Raw genomic sequence first — 25,604 nt, forward strand, 5'->3', positions numbered from 1 at the left:
AATACTTTTCTTCTGTCTTGAGTCCATTACATAATTGACCGATTACTCTTAAGAGCCTGCTCTTAGCTTCCCCTGTGTGTGCCTAACCCTACGGAGTATATGACACTAGGATTACTGCAGTTTAATATTAATTCATCCCCATTATTTTCGACTTTGTACACGGCACTTTTAATAACTATGTCTAAATATAAGTACAATGTGGACTTTTTTTTTTGTTTAAAAATTTACTTGTAATTATTAATTTGAAATTACTATTGGAAAATTACTTTATGAGTACAACTTATAATAAACTTATTTTAAAATAAACTTTATTTTATTTTAAAATAAGTTTATTATAATTTAACTCATATAAGTAATTTTTCCAATAATTAATTTTCAAATTATAATTACAATTAATTTTAAACAAAAAAAAATCCACAATTTGTATTATATTTATACATAATTTATTTAAAATTTACTGTACAAATTCGAAAATAATTGGATGATTTAAAATATAAACTGTAAATTAATCATAGTAAGAACCCGGTTAGGTTAGGTTAGGTATGCATATACATTTGGGTAAAATCAAAACGCACTTATTTTTGGCAATGTATGTACTCAAGACAGAAGAAAGTATTTTTTTTAATCAATACACTCGTTACGGTGATTACATAAAATTTTTTCAGTAACACATATCAGCCAATAGTTGAAATAATTTGTACTTAAATAATTTCAATATATTTCAATATATATCAAGTGAAAACCAACTTTTTCATTTAAATTATGAATTTAATGATTTTTGTTAAGTGTTGACAGATAATTCAAAATTAGAACGAGTATAGTTTCAATAAGTTATTAAACAATAAGCATATAGTTATTATCCTTAAAGATGGATTTATAAAAAATTTAAATAAATGTGGTATTTTATATCTAATAGAAATTTTGATTCATATATTATACATCAGCATTTTCAAGAAAGTCATCGTTTAACAACTTACAGGAAAAAAGGTAATTCTCATTTGAAAAAAAAAGTTAGTATGTATTACCATAGCAGGACACTCCCTTAATAGCGGTATAAAAAATATGACTATTTGCTAATATAGAATATGATCCTTAAATAGGTAGGTATACTAAAAATATTCCAAAAATGAAAATTTGAATAAATTAATTATTAAACGGGGAAAAAAATGGGGGTGAGTATGGTGCTTGCTGAATCGCCATATAAATTACATATTATACTATATATTATTATTATGGTATACAACCCAAAATATGTGTTTCTTTTTATCGTTCGTCGGTCGTGCGCGTTATTATTATTATGATTGTAATAATAATAATAATAATAATAATAATAATAATATTACGCGTTTATATTATATTATATATTATTTGATATTACCGCGGCAACACATGAAAAGGCGTACCGCGTTCACACACGCGCGACCGCGATAATATTATCATATTATACGACGAGTACCCACCTCGTCCCATACATGCGTTTGGTGCTCATCGGTGTGTGTGTGTGTGTGTGTGTGTGTGTGGTGTGTTTTACACGTGTATTATTATTATTATTGTACACGTCGTGTATTTATACGTGTAATATAATATAATATAATAATATACGTTGTAATATCGGTCGGCAAATCGCGCGCCGAAAAAGAACGGCGGACGATAGGTTTTGGCCCGAGTGAGACAGGGCGGCGTGTTTTGCATGGCACACCATTGTCCGCGATCAATGGGTCGGAGAGCATTCGGTCCATTGTGAGCGGGTCCGCAGCTCTCGGGCCACCCGCACTTTGCCCATTAATAACGTTGCGCCGCCGCCGCCGCAGCCGCCGACGCGGGACACATCACACTGATACGCGTCAGGAAGCGGTAATTTTTGTCGTCTTTTTATTTGATATATTACACGGATTTTTTTCTCTTTTTAACTCATCGCCCTTTTGCCGTATTCCGTTTGTTTTGAGCTACCGCGCGTTAAACGGCGTATTACGGGGTTGTTTTTTTTTTCGTATCCTTCCACGTCTACGTCTCGTCATCGTCACAGAACATATATTGTTATTATTTTGAATATTAATATTCCTGCTCACGGACGACGCGACGGTGACATTATGAAACAAGTACTTACGACGTATTATATTATATATTATATAATATAATAATGTAATGCGAGGCGACGACGTAGAAATATATAAAAGGGACCGAAAACGGATCCAGAGCGATGATCTGTGTTGATGGGGGGGGGGGAGGGGGCATTCATTTGAATGTACGCCACACAGATATTTTTATATCTTGTACGTTTTTCAAATCCATCACTCGCGCTTATTGTTAAATTTTCGTTTTGAGATGGTATAGGTATAATAATGAATAAAATAAATAAAAGTATCACTGCGGTTTTAGATTTATCTTAATTTTAAATAATATACTTTATTTATTAGAAATGTCCAATAAGACCCAAGTGAAAAATATGTAGAAACAAGATGTTTTATGTACCTATATAATTAAACTATTAGATTAAATATCTCATTAAACAAAAATGTGGAATTATGTAAATGTGCAGTGTGAGCTCTAAAAGGAAGGCCATACGAACAAAATATTATTGTGTTATGTGTTGTATACAGCACACACTATATATAATGATTTATTATGGTTTGTATAATATTATTTTAAATCATATATTATCATGTATAATATGTAGCTATATATATATGCGCGCGAATGGGATAGTCAATTATGATTACTGTGCTTGTGCAGTGTACTATTTTTTGGGCTACAACTCGTTTGTCCAGATATATTTTAGCTACCTGTGACAAAAATCCCTAGTACTAGAACTCGTTTTCGCACACATTTTCCATCTCACTTTAATAGACTTAGGACTGTCTTTCACTTTGAACTTGCATGAGTAATGAGTATATCATTGATTTGATGTACGAGTAGATTTTGATCGTATAATATTTAGGGAAACTTTCTGTACTATTCGTCGTCTTGGGATTCCTATTTGGTTCAGCTAAGACGGAAAATAAAAAACGATATAATTTACACAACCGATTATGAGATTATATTGTTATCAAATATTTGATAATTTGTACTGCAGTTAGTGACACGATTTATACATGTTTGTAAATGTCTCGTTGTGCGTAATCGAATCGTCGATTTTCAGGTAAAACATTTTGAATGTGCACAAACGAGTTGCAGCAAGTTTTTGAAAGTCGTTGGTGTATGTGAATATAATAGGTTAGATAATATAATAGCCAATAGATATTAGATGTTGATAGGAAACTACTTAAGACCGTTATGATAATATTAAAAATACGTGGATTTAGATATTATACGATATATATACATTATATTAATATATACCTATAATAGGTGTGAGAATGTGTGATGAATGAGATAACTTTAAATAGTCAATATAGTTACTTGAAGCATACATATTATATTATAATTCATAATATTGTAAATTTCTCAGCAACATAGATTATTACCTAGATTATTTATTTATGCGATCAACACATTACCTACCATTCGATTGTATAAGTGGGGTTAAAAAGCAAAGATACTAACTCTGCCTTTACCGAAAGCTATTGGAAAGTCACTAAAATAAAAATGCTTGTAGTATTGATATCTTTATTTAGCTATGATCATTCTGTCGATAATTTCAGCGCACCCGCACTTATAGGTACACTTGACTTATCTTCCGTTTAAGATCTAATTAATTAATCAATAATAATGTTGGTGAGTACCATAATTTTATTTTCTATTATTATTATTGACTGTAGATTCTCACGATTTATGCCTTTATAGTAAAGTTTTTTATAGGTCAAATTCAATATATTAATAATAATAGTTAAATTTTGGGCATTCGTCGAATAAATATAGAGTATTTGTAAATTACTAATTATTATTATATATTATATAACTGTATGTTGTATTTTAATACGTTTCATAATGAAACGTGGTTTTTTCTGATTCGATTATGACAAGATACTTATGACGTTTACGATGCGGCGAGCAACTCTCGTGAACAACCGTCGGTAAAAATGAAATAAAATTAAAAACAAAATTTGAAAATAAAAATATAAGAAGAACTTCGAGAACATATAATATCATAAAATATAATATATAGTCGTGCTGTTGGTTAGATTAGTATCGCAGCTGCTGTTAATTCCGGTGTATATTACCGCAATATGTAGATATAGGGACGCGCGCGCGTTTAATTGAAATAATTCGAAGATTTTGAAAAAAATTATACGTGTTAACTGCCAGAACCACTTGTCTCATTCAGCACGTCCAATAGTAATTTATTATATTTAATAGTACTAGAAGAACGAGTATTATCGAATTATACAATTTTTTTTGAATCTTCAGGAAAAATAATCATCGTCGTAGTAATAATAATAATAAAAATACGTTTTATCGGTTCGATCGCCCTATCAGCTTGTGCAGTTGTGCATACCTTTTTTGTAGTTAACATTGTCATTATTATTATTATTATTATAACTATTATATTATTTTACATAGCATAAAAACGGATAGAATTCTAAACGTCACATACCTATAGTGATTCGGGCCCGCGGTCGTCCTCTATGTGAATGTATATATTCAAATTAACGAGTAATATTTTATCGTTACATTAAAGCAACGTTAATTGTTGTGGACAAACAAGTTATTTTTTCCCAACAATTATTCGTAATATATTATTATTATTATTATGCGATTCGAAATAACGTTCTTTCAATTAAGTAGCGGTCGGCCCGACGCACGCCCGTCCGGGGAATAGAAAAATAACTGTATAATTTATTGCGCGGAGACGATAACGGGCGAAAAGGAGAGGCTGAGATATACATAGTATGTATATACATATATATATATATATATATATATACACACATACACTCGCAATTTAATATTTCCACAACCGTTTATTTAATATGCACGTCGGCCCCACAAGACTGCGAATGTGTCATTGCTGTAACGGTGACGCGATGCGGCCGTTGCGAATACTGCGAGCTCGTACTTGCATCGCACCAACGCCGATTTAAAAACCACGAATATATTATACGAATGCAGTCGTCAATGTTAATAGCGTGTGTTTTGTGCAGTAGGCTCTCGTCATGAGACCTGTTGCAGCACAAACGAAACGACCGACGACGTGAACAATTTGGTATCAAAATTTTATACCCCACTCGATCGAACGATTTTTCTAAAAACTTTTGAGAAATTGTAAAAGTTTCTACACATTAGTCGTTATATTATGCTAAAATTCAGAAGAGAATTATTTAGTATAAAATTCGATTAATTTTTTGACACGGAAAAGTATATTATTTTTTATAAACATCGAATTCTTTGTATGTTTAAGACATATATAGTCAAACACAATATTTGTTTTGTACTGCATGGTATAATATATAAAATCGGGATATAATTTCTAAGGATTTTGCTACGTAAAGTGTTAACAAAGTCTTAGAAAAAACTAAAATTTAAGACTTTAAAGTTATTCCCGAAAGAAAAACCTGAAGAGATTTTGACTTTGGGGATCAGATCTTCGCGTCGCGATAAATGTTTCTTTTATGTAAGTACTGTATTGCGATGTCGTCATTTCACATACGTTTATATTGTGTTTATTATTATGATAATATGCACCCTCGTCGTTTACGCGTATATGCCGCTGTATGGCGGTCAGCGACAATCGCGGTGTATACCGCGGAATAATGGAAATCGACTCGTAAATTCGGCTTTTAACCCCGTTCGGCGGAGGAGTCGGCGGCGGTTCCTTTGACCCGCTGCACGGGGGCGCACACAAACACAAAATATCGCCTCCACCGCCGCCGAGGGTCTTCGTTTTTGTTGCAACACTACATATTATAATAATAACATGCTCGCACGCACGCACGCATTATACATATTATAATATGTGTATTCTCGTCGTCTTGGATCGCGTCACTATATTACAATATATATATACACATGTAATATATAATATCGTCGCCCGTTCAGTCTGCTTCAGTGCCGCACACAGCAGACACACACACACACTAGCCCGGTGGCCCTCGCGGCTTCCTTTTTTCGTCAGGTCACCCCGGTGTAGTGTATACGTCGCGATCCATTGTGCGTGCTTACATATTATTATATAGGTGTGTGGGTGTGTGTGTGTGTGTCAATGAGACCGAAAAAACATGCCCGAAATTGACTCCCCCCGCACTATACTGCAGTACTGTACACGTTATAAATACAGTACAAATGAGCAATTTGTTGCAGCAGTTTTTATTACATCGACACCTTTTGCTAAACAACATTTTTTTTCCTTCGTCCATTCTTTCGTTCTTTGATACGAAGCCGACCACACAAGCCGCCGCCGCCGCTTTATTATACACGTGGATGTATATATACGCGATAGACGAACCGACGACGTCCGCAAATTCGATTGTCGGCCACCGCGCTGCGGAAAACATATTATAATATACACCCAATATAATATAATAATAATAATAATATATTGTATTATACATATTATTATTATTATTATTACACGACGTCGAAGACGCGGTCCATTTTCTCGTCGTCGTGTTATTAAAAATTTGTCAATGGGTCGCCGCCGATGTGTTTTACAAAAACATTGCGTATATTGCGTATTATTATAGCGCCCCCGAACTCAACGTTGTGAAATGACGACGACGCCGCTGCAGGTTTATACTGTACATAATACAATTTTATAATATAATATTATGTATAGTGTATAATTTATATCTACAGGTGAATCTGCGACGAAATGCGGACAATCAAACGAATAAAAATTACAATTTTTGTTGTATCGTTATATTATTATGTATTATAGGTATCATATATTATGAATATTATAGATAGCGTAATGATACGCTGAACCACCATCCGGTGGTTGATATATTATTATAATCGTCAAAAATAGATAAAAGAAGTAAATAAATAAAGCGTTGTATAAAAGCAACAAAAGCTCAAATATTTGGATGTAATATTATGACGAGACATGTAACTACAATTCGATTTTTTAAATTATGGCGTTTTAAAGCGAGGCTCACTGCAAAGGGATTCGCCGATTTACAAAAAAAAATATTTTTTTTATTTGTATAATATGGTTATCATTATGGCTGCATAAAATAAAATAGCTATAATAATTGTTAATGATTTTAGATCTCCATTTTAAATGTGGTAAAAACTGTATTAAAATTTAAAAATCTGTGAAATTTACGTTTAACGAATAAAATATATTAAATTGTGGAAAATTTGTTATTTTATTTCTTTTGCAAAAATGGGAAGTAAGTTATCCGATGAATTTGTACCTAAATGTTATTAACCGTGTAATTGCTGTGGTAATTTTCTCGATCTGTACAACTTCCAACGTCACTATAGCACAACACCCACTATACCATCGGAGTAAAATTATAAATATAAAAAATGAAATTAAGAAACCGCTGCAAATGAAAATATTGCAACCCATTGCCCACTCTTTCCCACAACAATAATAAAACAATAGCGTAGGTAATATATTATATATTAAATTATTATCCGTCGTGTATAATTCAGTTGACTGTGCTCGTTAAAAAAAAAATAATAATGTGATATTAATATCTTTATTGTTTTCAGCGATACGTTGTTGTTATCTTGACGGCCGGTTTACAAAGAAATGTACCGTTATGAAATCTAGGTACCTATACCTTCTACTTAAGTAACTATAGGTTCTAGGAGTCTCATATGGTATAGTAAGTCTCCAATTCTCCATATATTATATTAGGTATATTTTGATTTTCATATAAAAAATATGTATTGTAATACAATATAACATTTGGATGCTATGGATTGCAATCGGACCAATGGAACAAATTACCAATATATTCGAGGAACCAAACTAAAAATACTCCAGGCAACTGAAAATTCGTAACTACGTACGGTTTAAACCTTAATTCTACATTGATCTTATTAGTTAAAACTACACCATATCCATAGATATCAAGAATAGATACAAATATTGTTCTTATAATGCTATACTACTAAAAAAAGTACAAGGACCTGTGAGGTTGCTCTTCGTATACACCCCTAGGCCCTCACGCAGGAACTATGGTGTAACCTATTTCTACCTTATCGGTAGAGCTGAAATCGTAGTTGATGGGTATATATGTTACGGGTAATGTGGAATACATATTACATTAAAAAAAATGGTTATTGGTTATATTAGTCTTTATGTTTGATAATAAATTTATTTTAGAATTGTAACCGATAAAATGTCGTTATTACATCATAAATATCTCCTAAAATATTAGAACTATTCTATACGTAAATGTATTAATCCTTATTATAATATATTACAAGTACACTTATACCAGTAGTTAAATCCGGTACACTCATAGCTTTACCGTTAAATTGTAGACAAACAAATGATAAATTGCAATATTATTCCCGCATATAATGTACGCAAATTAACTATTTTTTTTTTTTCATAAAACGTATAAATAAATCTCTACAAATTTAGTATGATAATTTACTTCTTATAACATCACTTTTGAACATGTTTGAATAATCTAATAATAATCATAATATAATTTCGTTGGCACTGGCAAATTATTGTAATTTTGTTGTCTGGAGAAATTTCAATGCAAAATTAAAAATATGATACTAAATTGATTTATTCAAGTAAAAATATTTCTCTATTCCTACCCGCTCTTCAATATGTATTATACTCGTGCTTAATGCAACTTTTTATTATAACACATCATCGTTATTTAATAGGTAGGTCGCAGTGGTAATCGATGTCAATTTAATAGATTTACTACTTGAAACGTTAGTTTATGTCTTGACGTTCAGTTAATTTGTAGTTAAAGGTTTGCTAATGTTATATCTTATATACATATAGAATAATTGTGTTTCCAACACGATCAATAAGAATTCACGTCATTTGCCCGCACCAATTGCATGCATTATTTTCCTACGATTTGTTGCAATATTTAAAACGCTCCTAAACTTTCTCCAATTGACTGATTTCTTATCACGTGTCTAATTAAACGCATTGTTAGCGCTGAGAGAATTGCGAAATAAATTAGCGAGTCTGTATTTTTTCAACCACGCAACGGACTCACCCATTTTTACCGAAGTTGTAATATTATAATGTCATTGAATTATTATTATTATTATATACTATAATTTATAATAATATACTGCATGTCAGCGTAAATTTACGAAACATCATTATCATTGCATAAATGTATATTATTATATACATAGGCACAACTGCAACCGACACATATATTTAATTAATACAATAATTATAATATACCCACACCAGTGATTGCTAGAAAGAACCAAATAAGTACCTACGGAGAGGAAATACTTTCGATATTTCTGAGAGAATGAAAATGTTTTTAAAGTTACATAGATATGACTTTAAAGAACTTAAACTTATTCATAATCTTAACTTCAAAATACATAATTTTGGGCTCAGAAGTTTAAGGAAATGTATATTATATAATTATGATATCAATTTATACCAAACCGAAAGCAATAAATCCATTCTGTAAAATTATGAGTTTCAAAACAAAAATATTTTAAAATGCATATTTTTGCAAGTTACTAATAAAGTTCTAATTTTATATTTGTCTAATCTATAATACAAAAATTAAAGTTTGTATCACATAGTATGTACCATAGTCAATTATTTGACGTAAATATTTTATTTTTTAAAAGATTTATAAAAATGTCTAGCGCCGAAATGCAAAATGTTTTAAAAATTACACATATATTGACATACTTCACATTGTATACGTAATACCTACTAAATTAACTAAAAGAAAAACACGCAATGATTATTTGCCACGACAAATAAATAAAATTATGTTTGAAAAAGACAAGGAAATATAATATGGGGAAAATACGCATTGAAGGAAGATATGGCCGATATAGGTACTTCGTTTTCCTCTAAGGCTATAAGTTTTTAGCATTATTATTCTATCGTTATATATTTTTAGCCTCGTTCACCCCGTGATATTTGAATATTAGACGGCATCATGACGGCCGCTTTAACATATAAATCGTTTAAATTTTATAATCTTCGGCATTATTTAGGTATTACATAATTAATCAAAATTGCCAAATATCGAAAAAAAAATCATAGACAATTTAAAATGACACGAATAATATTCGAACACGAAGAAATATTTATAATTTTCTTTTTTCCTCCTTATTTTTGAGGTGAGTCTGTGTGCCTAGGTTATTGCCTCGCCCGGTGAGCCGCCACTGACCCACACGCGTCGTATATGTAAGGAACGCTACGTAAAAATAATATGTGTCCATGTGTTATTATATTATTATAATAATATTGTTTCTAATACCTAATAATATCATTATTTCGGCGTCGAGTTGGTACAAAAACAGCGCGTTATGACGTGGTGTTTGAAAATTATAGACCCCGCGTGTAACGATTTTCACTATATTTTGTAAACACGATCGTGTTGTATATTTTTTTTTTCCATTTTACGGGAACTTCAAGGTTAATTCATATATTTTAGTTTAATTATTGTCGCTGTCGTCAGATATGTTCTCTCGCACACAGGTGTATTATTATCGTGTCCCATATTTCACGTTATGTGCCTATATTATATACACGCATGCAGCGACGATCTCGCGCCGACCACTATTGGTGCGGCGTATTAACTTACCGAACGCCCTTCTCCGTGCCGTGCTATTATACATGTATACCTGTACTAGAGCCAGGGCCTAATGTGCGGTTCACGACAGTCCGTCGACACTTCATTGTAATTTCGTTTTTCAGGTCACTTCATGATTTTCCGACCACCACTCGTGAATATCACGTTGATGCTAGATACATCATACTATAATAATACAATATATTTAAATCCGTAAATAGTCGACGTGAACATGTGGTATTTAATATATTATGTTTTATGTACATTAAGGTAGATACCGCAATATTATTGTTTTGCATAGTAATATTCGTTTTTTTATCCATTTATATACGTGATAACGTTATAATATTATAATATTCGTCAATATTCCCACAAACGTCTAAAATGTTTATAATTATTATAAAACATATATTGATGTCCGATATAATATTTAGGCGCCACGATATCGATTATTGAGACTAGAGTGTGGGCACCGGAATTAAAATTACCCGAATTTCGGGATATTGGTATGTTGCGGAACTTATCACACCCAAACCGTTTATTAAAATAGCCGTGAAATAAAAAATCATTAAGATACACGTAATGTTTATTTTTTACCACGTACCCAATCATAAACGCATAGTAATAATAATTTAATTTCTAAGCTATGCTGTATGAATTATGAATATGAAATTGTGAACCTTAATCAAAACTATTGAAGTCGCTATAAGGTATTAAAGTATCGTATTATAAAATATGACGGAATCATATATTCATATTGTTTTATTTGTATATATTATATACCCTTGAAAGTTGGAATTTATGAACAAATTGCTTTAACGAATAAACAACGAATTTCGCTGACTCGCTTAAAAATATTATATATATATACAATAGTGTTAGGAGTATAGTTTGTATACTGTGTATTAGAAGAAGGTATTTTATTAGTAACAAATATTGAATATTGAATAATAATAGCATTAAAAATATAAAAGACGTTGTTATATCTATTATAAATATAGTTTAAATGAGCATTATTGGAATAAAATGTGAGTGTACCCCTTTACCATTCCATATCATTCATTTAAACTTGAAATATTATAAGAACTAATTAAAAACTTGTTACAAATTTTTATATATTTTATACGTTGAAGTTTTCTAAAAAATATTCTTTGAATCCTTATAGATAACTATAGATGACTAAAATTGTATGCTTTCGTAAATAAAGTAAAATATATATAAATTTAAAATTTTAAGCACAAATCAATACAAATAAAATATATATTATTATAAGTTATTAAAAAAAGAAGAAATATTTCCAAAAAGAAATAGTTCCTAGAAACTTTTTGATTAAATGAGTGTTTACCTTTAAAAAAATCACTTTGCAACAGTATAAAAGTATAATGTATATATAGAACCTATATAAATGTTATATATATTACGATATATATTTTTCGTATGTATTTCATTTGACCAATAACTTATGTCTTATTTGGTGTGAAATGAATTCCACATAAACGACGTAGGTACATATTATAATGGCGAAAATCTGGCTGCACCAGCGACGTCAAAAGAAACAATTTATATTACGTAAGAATACCCCCTGCCCTAGAAAAAAAAAAAAAAAATCCCGAGTAAAATATTCGAACACGGTTTTTGGCAGCGCAGAACAATGCAGTAGTCCATTTCCGAATGATATATGTTTATGGTACAATTTTGAAACAGCGGGACGTATTTGAGAAAACACGATATACCTACGTGTCCTCGACGCGCCGCCGATCGAGGACTCGAGAAATGCCACCGATGTTATTTTTATAATAATGTACATCGTTGCGCGGGGGCTTAATGATGTATTCCGGAAGCCAATAACTATATAATGCCGTGAAATCCATCATTAAGATTTTTTTTCGGCGATCTGCAGTAGCTGCTGCTGAGATACCCGATGACAATAGTGGCACGCAACGCTTTGTGCCCCCACAACATTATATTATTATGTAATAATGGTTGTGCGCTAGTGATTAATGGAAGTTTTTCAATCGTTCTTAATAATAATATATATATATATTATTGTGTATTATTATTATCATCATCATCGTCTTCGTCGTCGCACATATATATAATGTATTGGTAGTCCAAAGCGGTCAATTATGCTACTGCACCCTGCAGTTGTACGATCATCGATGCGCGATATAACACAATATAATGTATAGGTATGTATATCGTACACCAATAATATTGTATTTACTCCGATTTCCAGGCTGGCGGCCAAAACAAGTTAAACGGTGTTGATCATGTATCGGTAGCGCGACCGAAAAAATAACCATCATTATATATTGGCATTGTCAACCGATAATATATAGAAGTATATTCATCTTATGTAGGTACGTACTTACATATATTCCTACCGTTTCTTTGTACTTTGTAATGCACCAATGTATATATAGGTATATACCATATAGGTACCCGGAGTGTTACGCAAAACGTTTAAAATTTTAAATCGATTTCAATAACGATATTGATATAGGTATATACAGTCACGGGAGTTAAATATTGCGCAAATGTTAGTCGAATGAGCGAGTTTTTATTTTACAATAATAATATAATAATTCTTCGAGTAACTTATCCTCAGACAACGAGTATATACCTACATTTTTCTATACGCCGAGAAAACGTTTTTCTTCACGCGCGTCGTGTGCATATAAAGTATAGTTTCTAACGAGTTTATGGGCAAGTCTTATGATTTATGATGAAACCCACATAATATTTTACTATAGCATCAACTATATACATATATGTACGAATGTATATAATATTACTACTAGTTCCTCTATTTTAACATAAATAAATTCACTAAAGTTTACCTATTGTATATAATATATATAATATGTACTATGAAAAATTTGAATTTAAATAAAATGAGCAATTTTATATTTAGCGTAATTTATATTATTCGATGATAACATTTTATAAGTATACTAATGGTGTGCTTCTTGTATGTGCATGTGTGTGTGTATATGATTATTATTAATGTGGTTACGCAAATTTATAATCCAGCTATATACATGCGTGAGTTATTTCATACAATTTGAATAGGTAAATATAATAAATTATATTTTTAATACTCCTAAACCTTATGAAATACCGACATACGTGTGTTAACTGTATTCATAATAATAATTTTCAGTATTAAACCGTGTATTTAAGTGGAAATCTGAAAAATATTAAATCTTTTTTTCATCGCCTATATTTATAACATATTTTAATACAAATTTATAAACTTATTTTGATATATGTATATTAATAATAAATTAATAACACTCATATAATATTCGAAATACGAATATATAGATAAATTAGTCATAATTACTCATATCTGTCATTTTAAAATGTTCTTATTATTATTATTTATTTTTTTATAATAATTGTGTTGTTAGTAAATTTTTTTAAGATGCATATAGAACTAAAACTAATAATTAGCTGTACATTGATATATTGTGCAGTTAATTGAGATTCAAAGATTAACTACCAACGCCCACTGATTATAACCTATTTATATTTCAAGAAATAATAATTATAAATTATAATATTATATATACAAGTATTTGTGCCATTTGAAAATAAATATTATTTCGATGTTTATTGATACAATATATATTAATATTATCATAGATTAAATATACTTTAGTGTCATTTAATTTACGATATTGCATAATGAATTGTTCAAGTATTATTTGTATATTTATTTTAGATAATTTATTTATTCATAAATAATATTATAGAATATATATAATAAACTTTAATATTGGTCATAAATTACCTGTATTATAATACAGTAAGTATCATAACTACGTATCTATAGAAAAAAAATGTAATAATAAAAAAAAATAAAGTATAAATTACCTGACAGTATTCCGTCAATTGAGTAATTACTGTGACGATCTGATCTAATTGTCGTATCTCTGCACACTTCCTCCGGACAATATGAAATTCGCTTAGGACAGTTTTTCTAGAAACCATAAAATTATTATTAATTAGTAATGCGTTATATTGTAAAGATAGCTCATAGGTATCAAAGATGTACAATATGATTTCAATTTAAAAGAAAAATTAAGATTATAATACATAGCACAAATTCAAATACGAATAATGTTATATACATAAATGATATTATATACATCAGACGAAAAGCTATAAAACAACATAATACAATATAATATGGTTGCTAAAAGAGTTTGAACTGTTGAAGGATCAATGTGGAAAACCGTCGAGATATCGATACGATACGTGTGAGTCGTATCCAATATTATATAATATGATGAGTCTCCAGAAAACATATTTAGAAAAATGTTTTTTGTTTTTTTGATAATTTCAGCCATAACTTGAGGCTTAAAATTCTGAGTGGGAAACAACGACGACGTGTTGCCGAAATTATCTTGGGATATGTTTTACGACCGACTATAAAAAACAATGGGCCATAATACACACGCTTGCAGTATATACGCGGCGTGTTGGAGCCGGGTTGTCTGGTGTCGAACAGGTAAGACGTCGAACACCAGTGCAGATGCCGCCGAGGACGGAGAAAACAGAGCGAGAATGTGAGAGAGAGAGAGAGAGATTGAGAAGAATGTGTCGTACACGCACACAAACATGTACCAAAACACTTGGGGTCCATTAATTAATAGCGCGCAGGCGGTTCGTAGTATGTTGTGGGGGGTCTATTAAAGAATAAGAAAAAAAACAGAAATGCCAACAGCTAAAATGATTGATCAGGAATTTCGTGTATATTATAAAAAATGAAAAAAGGTGTAGTTACTAAATATTCATGAGCCATATATATTATATACATTACACGTATACGATAGCTATATGTAGGTACGAGTTTCATAATGTGTCCCAAAATCCCTTAGAGCAATAATCGGAAGACACGATGACGACGTCTTCATCATAATGTAATATCAACGCTGGTCGGCCCGATTTATTGGCCTTTATTGTTTTGTTTTGCCAATAATTTAAATCCAAACACTGTATAATTATGTAAATGGGCGCGTGCTAACAGAATAATTTATTTTTAATTTATCTTCACGCAGTATATCTTTATTGTTTTTATTATAGCATATTAGCGTCTCCGCGCAAGAACACCAGTCACTGTAGCTGTATAATAATATATTATATATTATAATAATTCACGATCGAAAACGAAACATTATTAATGTTTTAGGCATCCGTTAAAGTCTCCGGTTAACATTTTGAAAATCAAAATCAGCGGTAACACATCGATTTGTTCACTATTTTTATTAAATGTATTTTTTTTATCTATACTTATTATATGTACCTATATATTAACATAACTACAGTTTATTAATGGATGTTATTTATAATTATGATATACTGATCAATATTATAATTAAAAAATTATCAACGTTAATAGAATAATATTTTCCACAGTGGGAGGCTACTATAGTATAACTATACTATACTATATTTGTCTAAACGGTTTTACAGAATTAGATTAAAAAGTAAGCAAAAAAAGATGATAAATTATCTAATATTATATGTTTTCAGTAATACGTACACATTTTATAATAATATAATATATTATACTTACTTAATAACATATTTTGAAAATTTAAAACGGTGGGAAATCAGATGTGTAGATTTTAAAACTGAAAATAATTATTCTTATATAATATGACTAAAAATTCTATGAATTCCTATTCACCAAAATACGATATATAATAATAAGGACGATGATAAACGCGCTTTAAAAATATATAATACTACTATGCTGGGCGTACAAATATCGTTTTGTTTCAGACAGTCAATAACTAAAAAATAATATATACATTAATATCTATCAAACTTTTAAAATATCGCATCTTGTTTTTTTAATATTCGTTGCTCAAGCAAGAAAAACAACAACAGCGTGAATGAATAATCGTCCAAAACAATTTTAGTTGTGTAGCGGTAATTTAACACATGTATCCTTATAGAAATTAATATCAATAAATAAATATAGTAGGTAAGGATTTTAAATGCAATTTTTAAACTTTTATAAATACAATTTATAAGTTTTGTATTTTAAAATTGATTTAAATTAACTTACGATTCACCTTATAATAACATTTTAAGCTTTTTGGCCAAGAAAAAAAATATCAACATTATGGATCAATAACATTTCAAATTTCTATAATAATTACTTAATTAATCAAAATTGTATATATATATGTATAATATTATATACTGGATATATTAGTAAGCATATATTTTGATAGACAATTCAACAATCATTGTAAGTTTAAATGGACAGATGAATGTGTATTATTATGACACGACTAGATGACTAAAAACACTTTTTAATTTCAAAAACATACATTATTAGCATGGGGTTAAGAGTTTAAGACAACTCTCACATGACTATGTGTGTGGATGTAATAATAATATAAGTAGCCCATTTTTGAAATTCTACTTACTTGGACATGATCGCTGTTCACTATACCCGGTCGGATGCTGCCTGTCTCTTGGTATCTATTGAGTATTTTGGACACGCATCCATGTGACACTTTGAGTTGTCTAGATATGTTGCTTGGCCGCACACCGGCCGCGGCCATTTCGACGATTTTTAACCGGACCACATTAGGCAGCGGTCGGCCGTTGATGAACGTACCACCGAGCTGATTCACACGCCCTTGGCCTATATGACAGTAAAGTTATGATACGTATTTAGTTATATTGTTGCAGGTATCTAGATCGTTATACATATACCTATGGTATTACCTATATAATATATTATTTGAAAATCATTAACCTAGTTTTGTACATGCATGGTTTGTATTACTGACAAATAAATTGTATTCATATATATATATACCTACATAAAAAAATACTATCGTTCATTGATATAATGTTGTGAGCATCTGTATAAAAATTACAAGTTAGCAAAATGAAAAATAATAAAGAAAAAAATTATTGATGGGTGGGTGGGGCAGTTGCGTAAAATTTCACGTAGTCCACTAATATTTTTCTAGAATATCAACATAACATATATATACGAAACAATAAGTATATAGTTGCTACATAGAATTTACGATACTTTTTCAACATTTGCGATTGATAGTTCACCAAACCAATTTTTCTAAATATTTTTTAATTTGTATCAAACATACGAGTATAGTATACAAATTATACATGCATTTTAAATATTGGCTTAAAATAGGTACTATTTAAACCTTTATTTTGCAATTTTTGTTAATTAATTTAAAAAATAATTAATTTGATATTGTTTTATTCAACTTTAGATTTTCTAAATATCTAAGTACATATATAAATAAGTACCTATACTTTCATTATCATTCCAATACATTTTAAAAATATGGCTTTATTTTTAAGAAAAAGCATGTTTATAAACAGCCACATAATTTTACGTTAATTTTGCTGTACCAAAATAAATTATATTTTCAGTTTTTAATAAAAAAATTATGTAAAAATCTACAAACTACAATATCATAACTTTATGTATATGGAAAAGTTATAATTATGTATGTCAAATTTTGAACTATACATATACAGTTAACATAATATTGCTATTTTATATTTTATTATATACATAATAATTAAATTCGTTGCAACGAATGTATCATAGTACAATTATTATTAATTTATGTTTATCATTAAAAGTTATATCAAACAGTTTTAGTGATGATTTACTAATATTTATAATAATTTTACTAAATCTGCAAAGATAATGTGCGTAGTCGTATCGAAATAAAATATTCTGTTTGTGAAATATAATGGACGTATAGCTACACTATAAAATATCCAATGATCATTAATCAGGCAAATTTAAATTCGAATCGCATCATTTAGTCCAAGTGTTTCTTATAACCAGTAGTACTTATAAGTGTTAATAATGGTACACCGAAGCCTCATAAGTAGTACACGAATAAAATAGTTAAAAATACATATTATATATATATTGTTAATTCTAAATATTAAATTTGAAAACATTCGAATTGCAATCACTTATTGGTCATTTAAAAAATAACAGTAATTTAATGTTTGTATGTAATGAAAGCTTGTATTATAATAGTATAATAGATACCTATATACATTCGTATAGTTTTACGTCTTGTTAACAATCATTTAGTTTCTATAGTAAAACTGTTTATAGTTTTCTCATTGATGAGTTTTAAAGCGATTCTCTATCTGAAATGGGACATATAAATGTTCAAAGCTTATAGCAAGTGGTAGTGATATATATATAGGTACACTATAATATATATACATCGTGGGATACAAAAAGGTTGACAAATGTTGCCACGATGCATTCATTGTATGAAACCATGGGGTACCTACAATATATACGTATATGGTATACACATATTATTCAATTTTACATTTTAACCAACCGTCATCGTTGCGTGATATCGTGATAAAAACGGGTATAAATGGGTAGGTAAAACGGACTAACGATATAGTGCAATATATTATATATTATAAAGTGTAAATAAACACGCAGTCTTACCTTGAAACGTGAATCCGTTGTAGTGCGTCGAGTACATCGTAAAGGTTGCGGGGACGAAGTTTTCCACCGAAGTTCAGACCCGCGAATAAAATCACGGGTAAATTGTAATCGATATTATAATATTACGTTGTCAGAGCTCGCGCGCAGTATTAAGTACGCGTAGTTGTCGTCTGCAGCGAAAAGCGTGTACAACGATGACGGTGATATCCATAAAAGTCGGCCGTACGCGTCGGCGGTATAATATGATTGTCGCAATATATTATTTCGATATTATTCTGTGTGTATACAATATCAAAGTGTGGTCGTCACGAACAGCGACGAACGCGCGCGCGTCTGCGGTGACGGTCGGCGGCGGCGGCGGTCCGCGGCTACTGTACCGTTTTCCGACAAACGGACCGAAAATCTTCAAACGTCGGTCGGCGTTCACGCGACGACGCGACGCGTACGCGCATAAAATTTGTGGCGTGTGTGTACGCGGCGTGGCCGGACGGCGACACTTTACGTGCGGATATTATCGTTTTATCGTAACGCAATTTAATGCATTTTTTTTTTTTTCTAATTATTCGGACGACGTCGAAGTGTGTAAACCACCGCTGTTCGTTGCCACTGCTCACATCGCGTAACGACTATACGATATGAATTTTTTTTTAATAATATTATTAAATTATAATATATTTTAATACTGTCGCCGACCGCCGTCGAGTCACGCACACGACGACGGGTGCAGATAATTAAACAGCGACTGCTGCGACGACTACGACGACGACGACTACGACGACGGTGATGATGACGGTGACGGTGATGATGGTGATAATATTATAATGGTAATAACACTAAACGCGTACGGCCGGCGGTCGGCATAATAATAATAATAATACATATTCTGCTGTACGCGCGATAATTATTCGCGGCAAACGGCCATATTCTTTTTCGTCCTTTTCGTAGTCGGTGTTTTTGTTTTTTCGCAGGGGCACCTCTCGCAGAACCCCTCGCGCCAAAAGGCCGCGGCGAGCCATTGGCTGTCGGCGGCGGAATGGGTGTCAACCCGCGTGGGGTCCCCTCGTCGTCGCGTGCGCGTGTACTCGACGCCGCCGCGTATTATGTACGCGCGCACGCGCACGACCGTCCCGTTCTAAAAACATAATATTATAATATTGTATACGCGCACGATATATATATATATATGCAATATACATACAATAATAGTAATAATAATAATAATAATAATATATGTAATATTAACGCGCGCGCGTTCGTGTGGTGTCACCGATATTCAATTACGTGCCTCTTGTGACTATTTTTTTTTTCTCCTTCGAAACAATTTCGTTTCCATCTCCTTATTTTTTTCTTCCGTCGTATATACTATACACACACACACACACAGTCGTCGTTCTTCTGTCGGCTTATGGTCGGCGCAACACAGTGTTATCGTTCTTTTTATTTTTTATTTTTTTTTTTCAAATAAAATATTCAATAATTACCTCCACGCCAACTCGGCTCGTCCACCGTGCACATAATATACATACGTCGTATCGGTGTATACAGCTAGGCGTATATATGTATATACAACAGCGCACGACCTGTACGGTATACGCATAAATGCAGTGCCGGGTTTAGCATTTCTAATGGGTTTGAGTTCAAAGAGAACCCGCGCGCACATTGTCTACACACACACACACACACACACACACACACACACACACACACACACACACACACACACACACACACATACACACACACACACACACACACACACACACACACACACATACGCGCGCACACACACTCACGCGAGATCGCGCGCGCCCGTGTTCGTTATGGAAATTCGTCTCGACGCATTGGCAACACGGCCCATAACATATTATAATATTATTATATACGCGAGTGTGACGTCACGTCACCGCCGCACGTCGTAAAAACAACGGAAGAAATCAAACGAAACCGAATGCGACACCGCGAGACGGGCCGCGCGCGCGCGCACGCGTGATACATCACGTACCTGCCTATATAGTATATATACATATTATATACGCGGAGAGAAAAACAGTCGGACCGAGTGGAGATGACGAGGAGACGGACACGGAGAGAGAGAGAGAGAGAGATTTAATAAACGGGCACGTACTATATGGCCGGCCACAATAGACGGACCAATATAATAATAATAATATATTATTATAATGTATAATATACGATGCGTGTACATATTATATTATATCACGTTGCAATAATATATATAATATAGTCGGCCGCCGATCGTTTCGATCCGAAGGCCGTTCTGATCGCAAAAAAGCGTCGTAAATAAGACGTTCGATATCGCTAAAACCCTAATGTATATGCATGCTAAGCGACGGTTATTATATTATTTCAATATATAATATATATATGTATATGTATTATACCGGCATTATTATATTGCATGTGCGGTTTATGTTATATGGCTGTGGTCGCATATATTGGTGGTGACATATCGGATCCTGATATATATGTTATGGTACGCCCGAACGTCATAATCGAGGTTAAGTCTAAAAAAACCGCCACCTGTGTGAAACGAATACATTAAAAAAAAAAAAAAAATTAATCCACTTTTTTGTATTTCCTATTCTATAAATTACAATATATTATGTAGTATTATAAAGACGCCAATGTGCTGCTGTTCGAAATGATAATATACCATGAATATATAGTTCAGATTTCATCGAGCGCTGCCGAGAATTGATAAAATTATTGTGCGATCACGAAGTCCGATATACAATAGATATTTTTACGTCAAATTTATTTATTTATTGGCAGTTATACATTCGGAAAAAATTAAAACATATTTTATTGTTATAAAATATATTGTATATAATATTTATAATACTATTATAGGAGCACTGTGCAGCATTATTTTACGCCCTGTAGGTCTAGGAAAATGCGAGACTTTTGATCATCGTCCTCGCGGTACGTATTTTTATTTTACAACAGATATGTACATATTTTATAATATTTGTCTATTTCGACTAACTACAATATAATAAAATAGATATATAATATTGTAGATAGTCATGTGGAATAATAAAATCCAGCCAATCGTTTAAAGAACCATATATACATGTATCTATACGTGCGCATAAACATTAAACATGGTCAATTTCATAAATATATTACGGTTTAATTCACATCGTTTTATGTATTGTGCAGGAAAACCATCTGCTTGTTCAGTGTGTTGTACAACTGCACCTCGTACAAGGACTTGGGCGTAATCTCCGCGGTGGGCCGTTCTTCGCTTTCATCGATCAGTGAGTGAACAACATTATAATATGCTGGGTTGGAGAGACGAACTGACAATGCAGACACACGGTTGTTGTTGACAGCTATAAATATATATATGTGTATTTATAATAATCAATAATAATGGATGATAATAAATTCGAGAAAATACAGTTCGTGTGTGGCGAAAATAAAATAAAGTTTCTAGCGATTAATCGTTTAATCAACCGTATAGCCATACGAAAAAATCAAATATAATATTCTATGAATATTCATAACAATACCGAATGACCTATATGTACAATACGTACACTACCTATCGTAAACATGAAGAAAAAAGATCTATAGGAAGATCAAACTAATTATAGATATAAGTTATTACAAATTTATTATACTCTTGAAATTTTTGTTTTTTTTTCACATAACATGAAGTACTATTTTATTTTTAAATTTAAATGTTTTCACCATACAATTTAAATAAATTAAATTTACTGTATTATGATTTTTAATTTGTTAATTTTGACATTGTTTAGGGCTTGTTCTATTTTTTCTTAAGCTATATATTATGTTTACAATGTAAAAAATATTATTTATTATTTATTATTTATTATATATAACATACAACATCTAGTTCGCTCCTACATCAGAAAATCATATGTAGAAACGCCAGAAATCGTTATAATAATTAATAGGTACTACGGTACAATTATCGTGCATTTTTATAAATCATATTTCTATATCTTAAATATTTTTTTTAAATAAAAAGGTTCATTCATTTAATTAAATAAGTTTAATTACTAATTTTAATAGTTAGCAAATAGCTGTGTAAAAATCAAAATAACTTTTATTTAGTTTAATTATTGTAACATAATTAAGTAGGTAATACGATTCTATGAGTAAGAACAACCTTGATATTTTTAACTTTGTTAGTTAACATTATTATGTGTTTAAAAGTCAATAAGTATGTAGTATTTTTGTCATTTGAATTCCAATTATTAAAAAACAATTGTAGGGAAGGATATTTCAGTCTTGGTCTATATGTTTGGGCGTAATTTTAATATTTTCACCGGGCGTTAAAAATATAAGTTCCGCTTCTTTAGGTACCTACGGAAGTATAACAGAACAATAGTATTAATAAAATAATATTTATACATAACCGGAATTCAAACAAAAAACGGCGTCCTCATATGAAGAAATAGAATATATGCGTGGTAGCTAGATATATAGGGATTAGGGGTGTAACTCGGGGTGCTATGCCTCCCCAAAACTATATATTATACATCAGATACACTTGAAATTGTATAAGAATAATAGAATATGCATGTAGTGGCGACAAAAGGCACAGTCGTTACACGATAGAATATAAATACACGATGAAAATTGGTATATATAAAATATAAATGTCGTAAAAGCATCACGATGACGTGGTTCCGGGACGATAATTTCTCGATGTTAAAATGGTTATGGACCTGCAGTTACACGCTAAAATAAAATATGCTTCTTAAGGTCAGTATTATACCAATCATTTCTCTTATTTTTAAGTTTAACCAACATGCTAAAGGTATGAATAATATGTTTTTGTCAATATAATTCCATCAACATTAAGTTTTCCTACATTATACATAAGCTATATATATATTATAATATTATATTTATTAAAATAATATAAATTTAAAAGATTATACATTACATTGAGCAAATAGCCATTGAATAAATATTGTTAAATACATTTTATTGAAAAAAAAATTAACAATTTAAAATGGCTGAATAGCCGATTCGCATTCAATATTCTAAAATAAATATCATCAGAAATCGGGACTTTTATGAACCTACATTATTTTAATCAAAATATACCACATTTTAGCATGAACTTATTTCAGTGATATCTTATATACAAAAGAATTCATAAGTTTTCATTAAAGTTAACTATTTATTGGCCCGATTACATTACACAATACATGAGTATGGTATAATATGAAGTAACACAATGATTATGAAACTGTGACTATTAGATTCTCATATTTATAACAAGTAGGTACTCATATTGTATGTTTTATACGTTATACATTTTATAATTTTTGTATCAAGTTTTGAGTGAAGTAACTAAAGTTGTACCTACTAAATATAATAGATATTTTTTATTAGCCCTGAAAATCATCACACACAATCGGTGAACTATTGAGAAAAATATATAAAATGAACCCGCGAATATCTGGACGCGGTGACAGGTCTCACACATCTCATATATATGATATACGACTATACAAAGGTTGGAAGCGCAACACTGAACGTCGACGCACAATACATACACACGTATATATATATAATAAAATGTAATGTATTTAAACGTACCAATGATCCGTTTGAATGTAAAATACATGTGTATATATATATATATTATAAAATTATACTAAACGCGGAACGGTGCGAGAGGAAATCGCAGGCTGAAGAAAGCCGCGGCGGCTGACGAGAGCTGCTGCAGCGGCGTGGCGCAGGACGAATTATAGAAACGAAATGTAAGAAATAATATTATACCTACCGAGACCTATACATAATGTTATATTTTATATAAAAAGAATGGAAAAATAAGACTCGAGGCGTGTATGAATAATATATAATATATCGTCGTCACGGTATCCGCGGCGGCGGATTTTGCGCGCGCGGTGTCGGGGGGTCGCGTGTCTCGGGCCCGCCGTCGCAGCTGTACCCTCGGTCACGGACGTTAAGGGTTTAACTTGGCGCACACTCGCACACCGTTGTAGGAGGTCCGAATTCGATATGGACACATTGCACGCGATCCGCACATATATTTATTATTTATATATAGATTCATTTATGTGCATCGCCGCCGAAAACGCTTTTTGTGCGCCGCGTCTTGGTGCATCGTGCGACGGGGGTAGTATAATACATATATATGTATACATTATTATAATATGACGGCAATACACGTATATATGGATATGTATATAATTTAACAAATAGATATAGGTAGGGATGGTTTTTTTTTCTGTTACTTTTCAGCCCGGAACGCATTACGCCCGCGCGCTGACGTGTTTATTATTTATATACACGCGCCGGAATGCCAAAATACTGCACTGGGACACGTGCATTACTACAGCAGCAGCAGCAGGCAGACGAACACGATGCTGCTGAATCTTCGGAGCGAGTGAGCGACTAATGTGTCATTACCCTTGTCGTTTGTA

At 31.5% G+C, this 25,604-nt stretch overlaps 1 protein-coding gene across 1 annotated transcript in view; it reads right to left on the minus strand.

The window, feature by feature from the left end:
• Window positions 1-20,207, minus strand: part of LOC132930081 (protein gooseberry-neuro-like) — a 35,277-nt gene extending 15,070 nt beyond the window's left edge. Inside the window, exons 1-3 of the mRNA XM_060995745.1 lie at window positions 19,150-20,207; window positions 17,099-17,319; window positions 14,529-14,634 (exon numbers count right to left, since the gene is read on the minus strand). Of these exons, the coding sequence (XP_060851728.1) occupies window positions 14,529-14,634; window positions 17,099-17,319; window positions 19,150-19,186 (364 nt within the window). The 5' untranslated portion in view covers window positions 19,187-20,207. The remainder of the gene's footprint in view (window positions 1-14,528; window positions 14,635-17,098; window positions 17,320-19,149) is intronic.
• Between the last annotated feature and the right edge of the window lie 5,397 nt (window positions 20,208-25,604).

Source organism: Rhopalosiphum padi, chromosome 4 (genome assembly GCF_020882245.1).
Source record: "Rhopalosiphum padi isolate XX-2018 chromosome 4, ASM2088224v1, whole genome shotgun sequence".
In the NCBI taxonomy this organism is placed as follows: domain Eukaryota; kingdom Metazoa; phylum Arthropoda; class Insecta; order Hemiptera; family Aphididae; genus Rhopalosiphum; species Rhopalosiphum padi.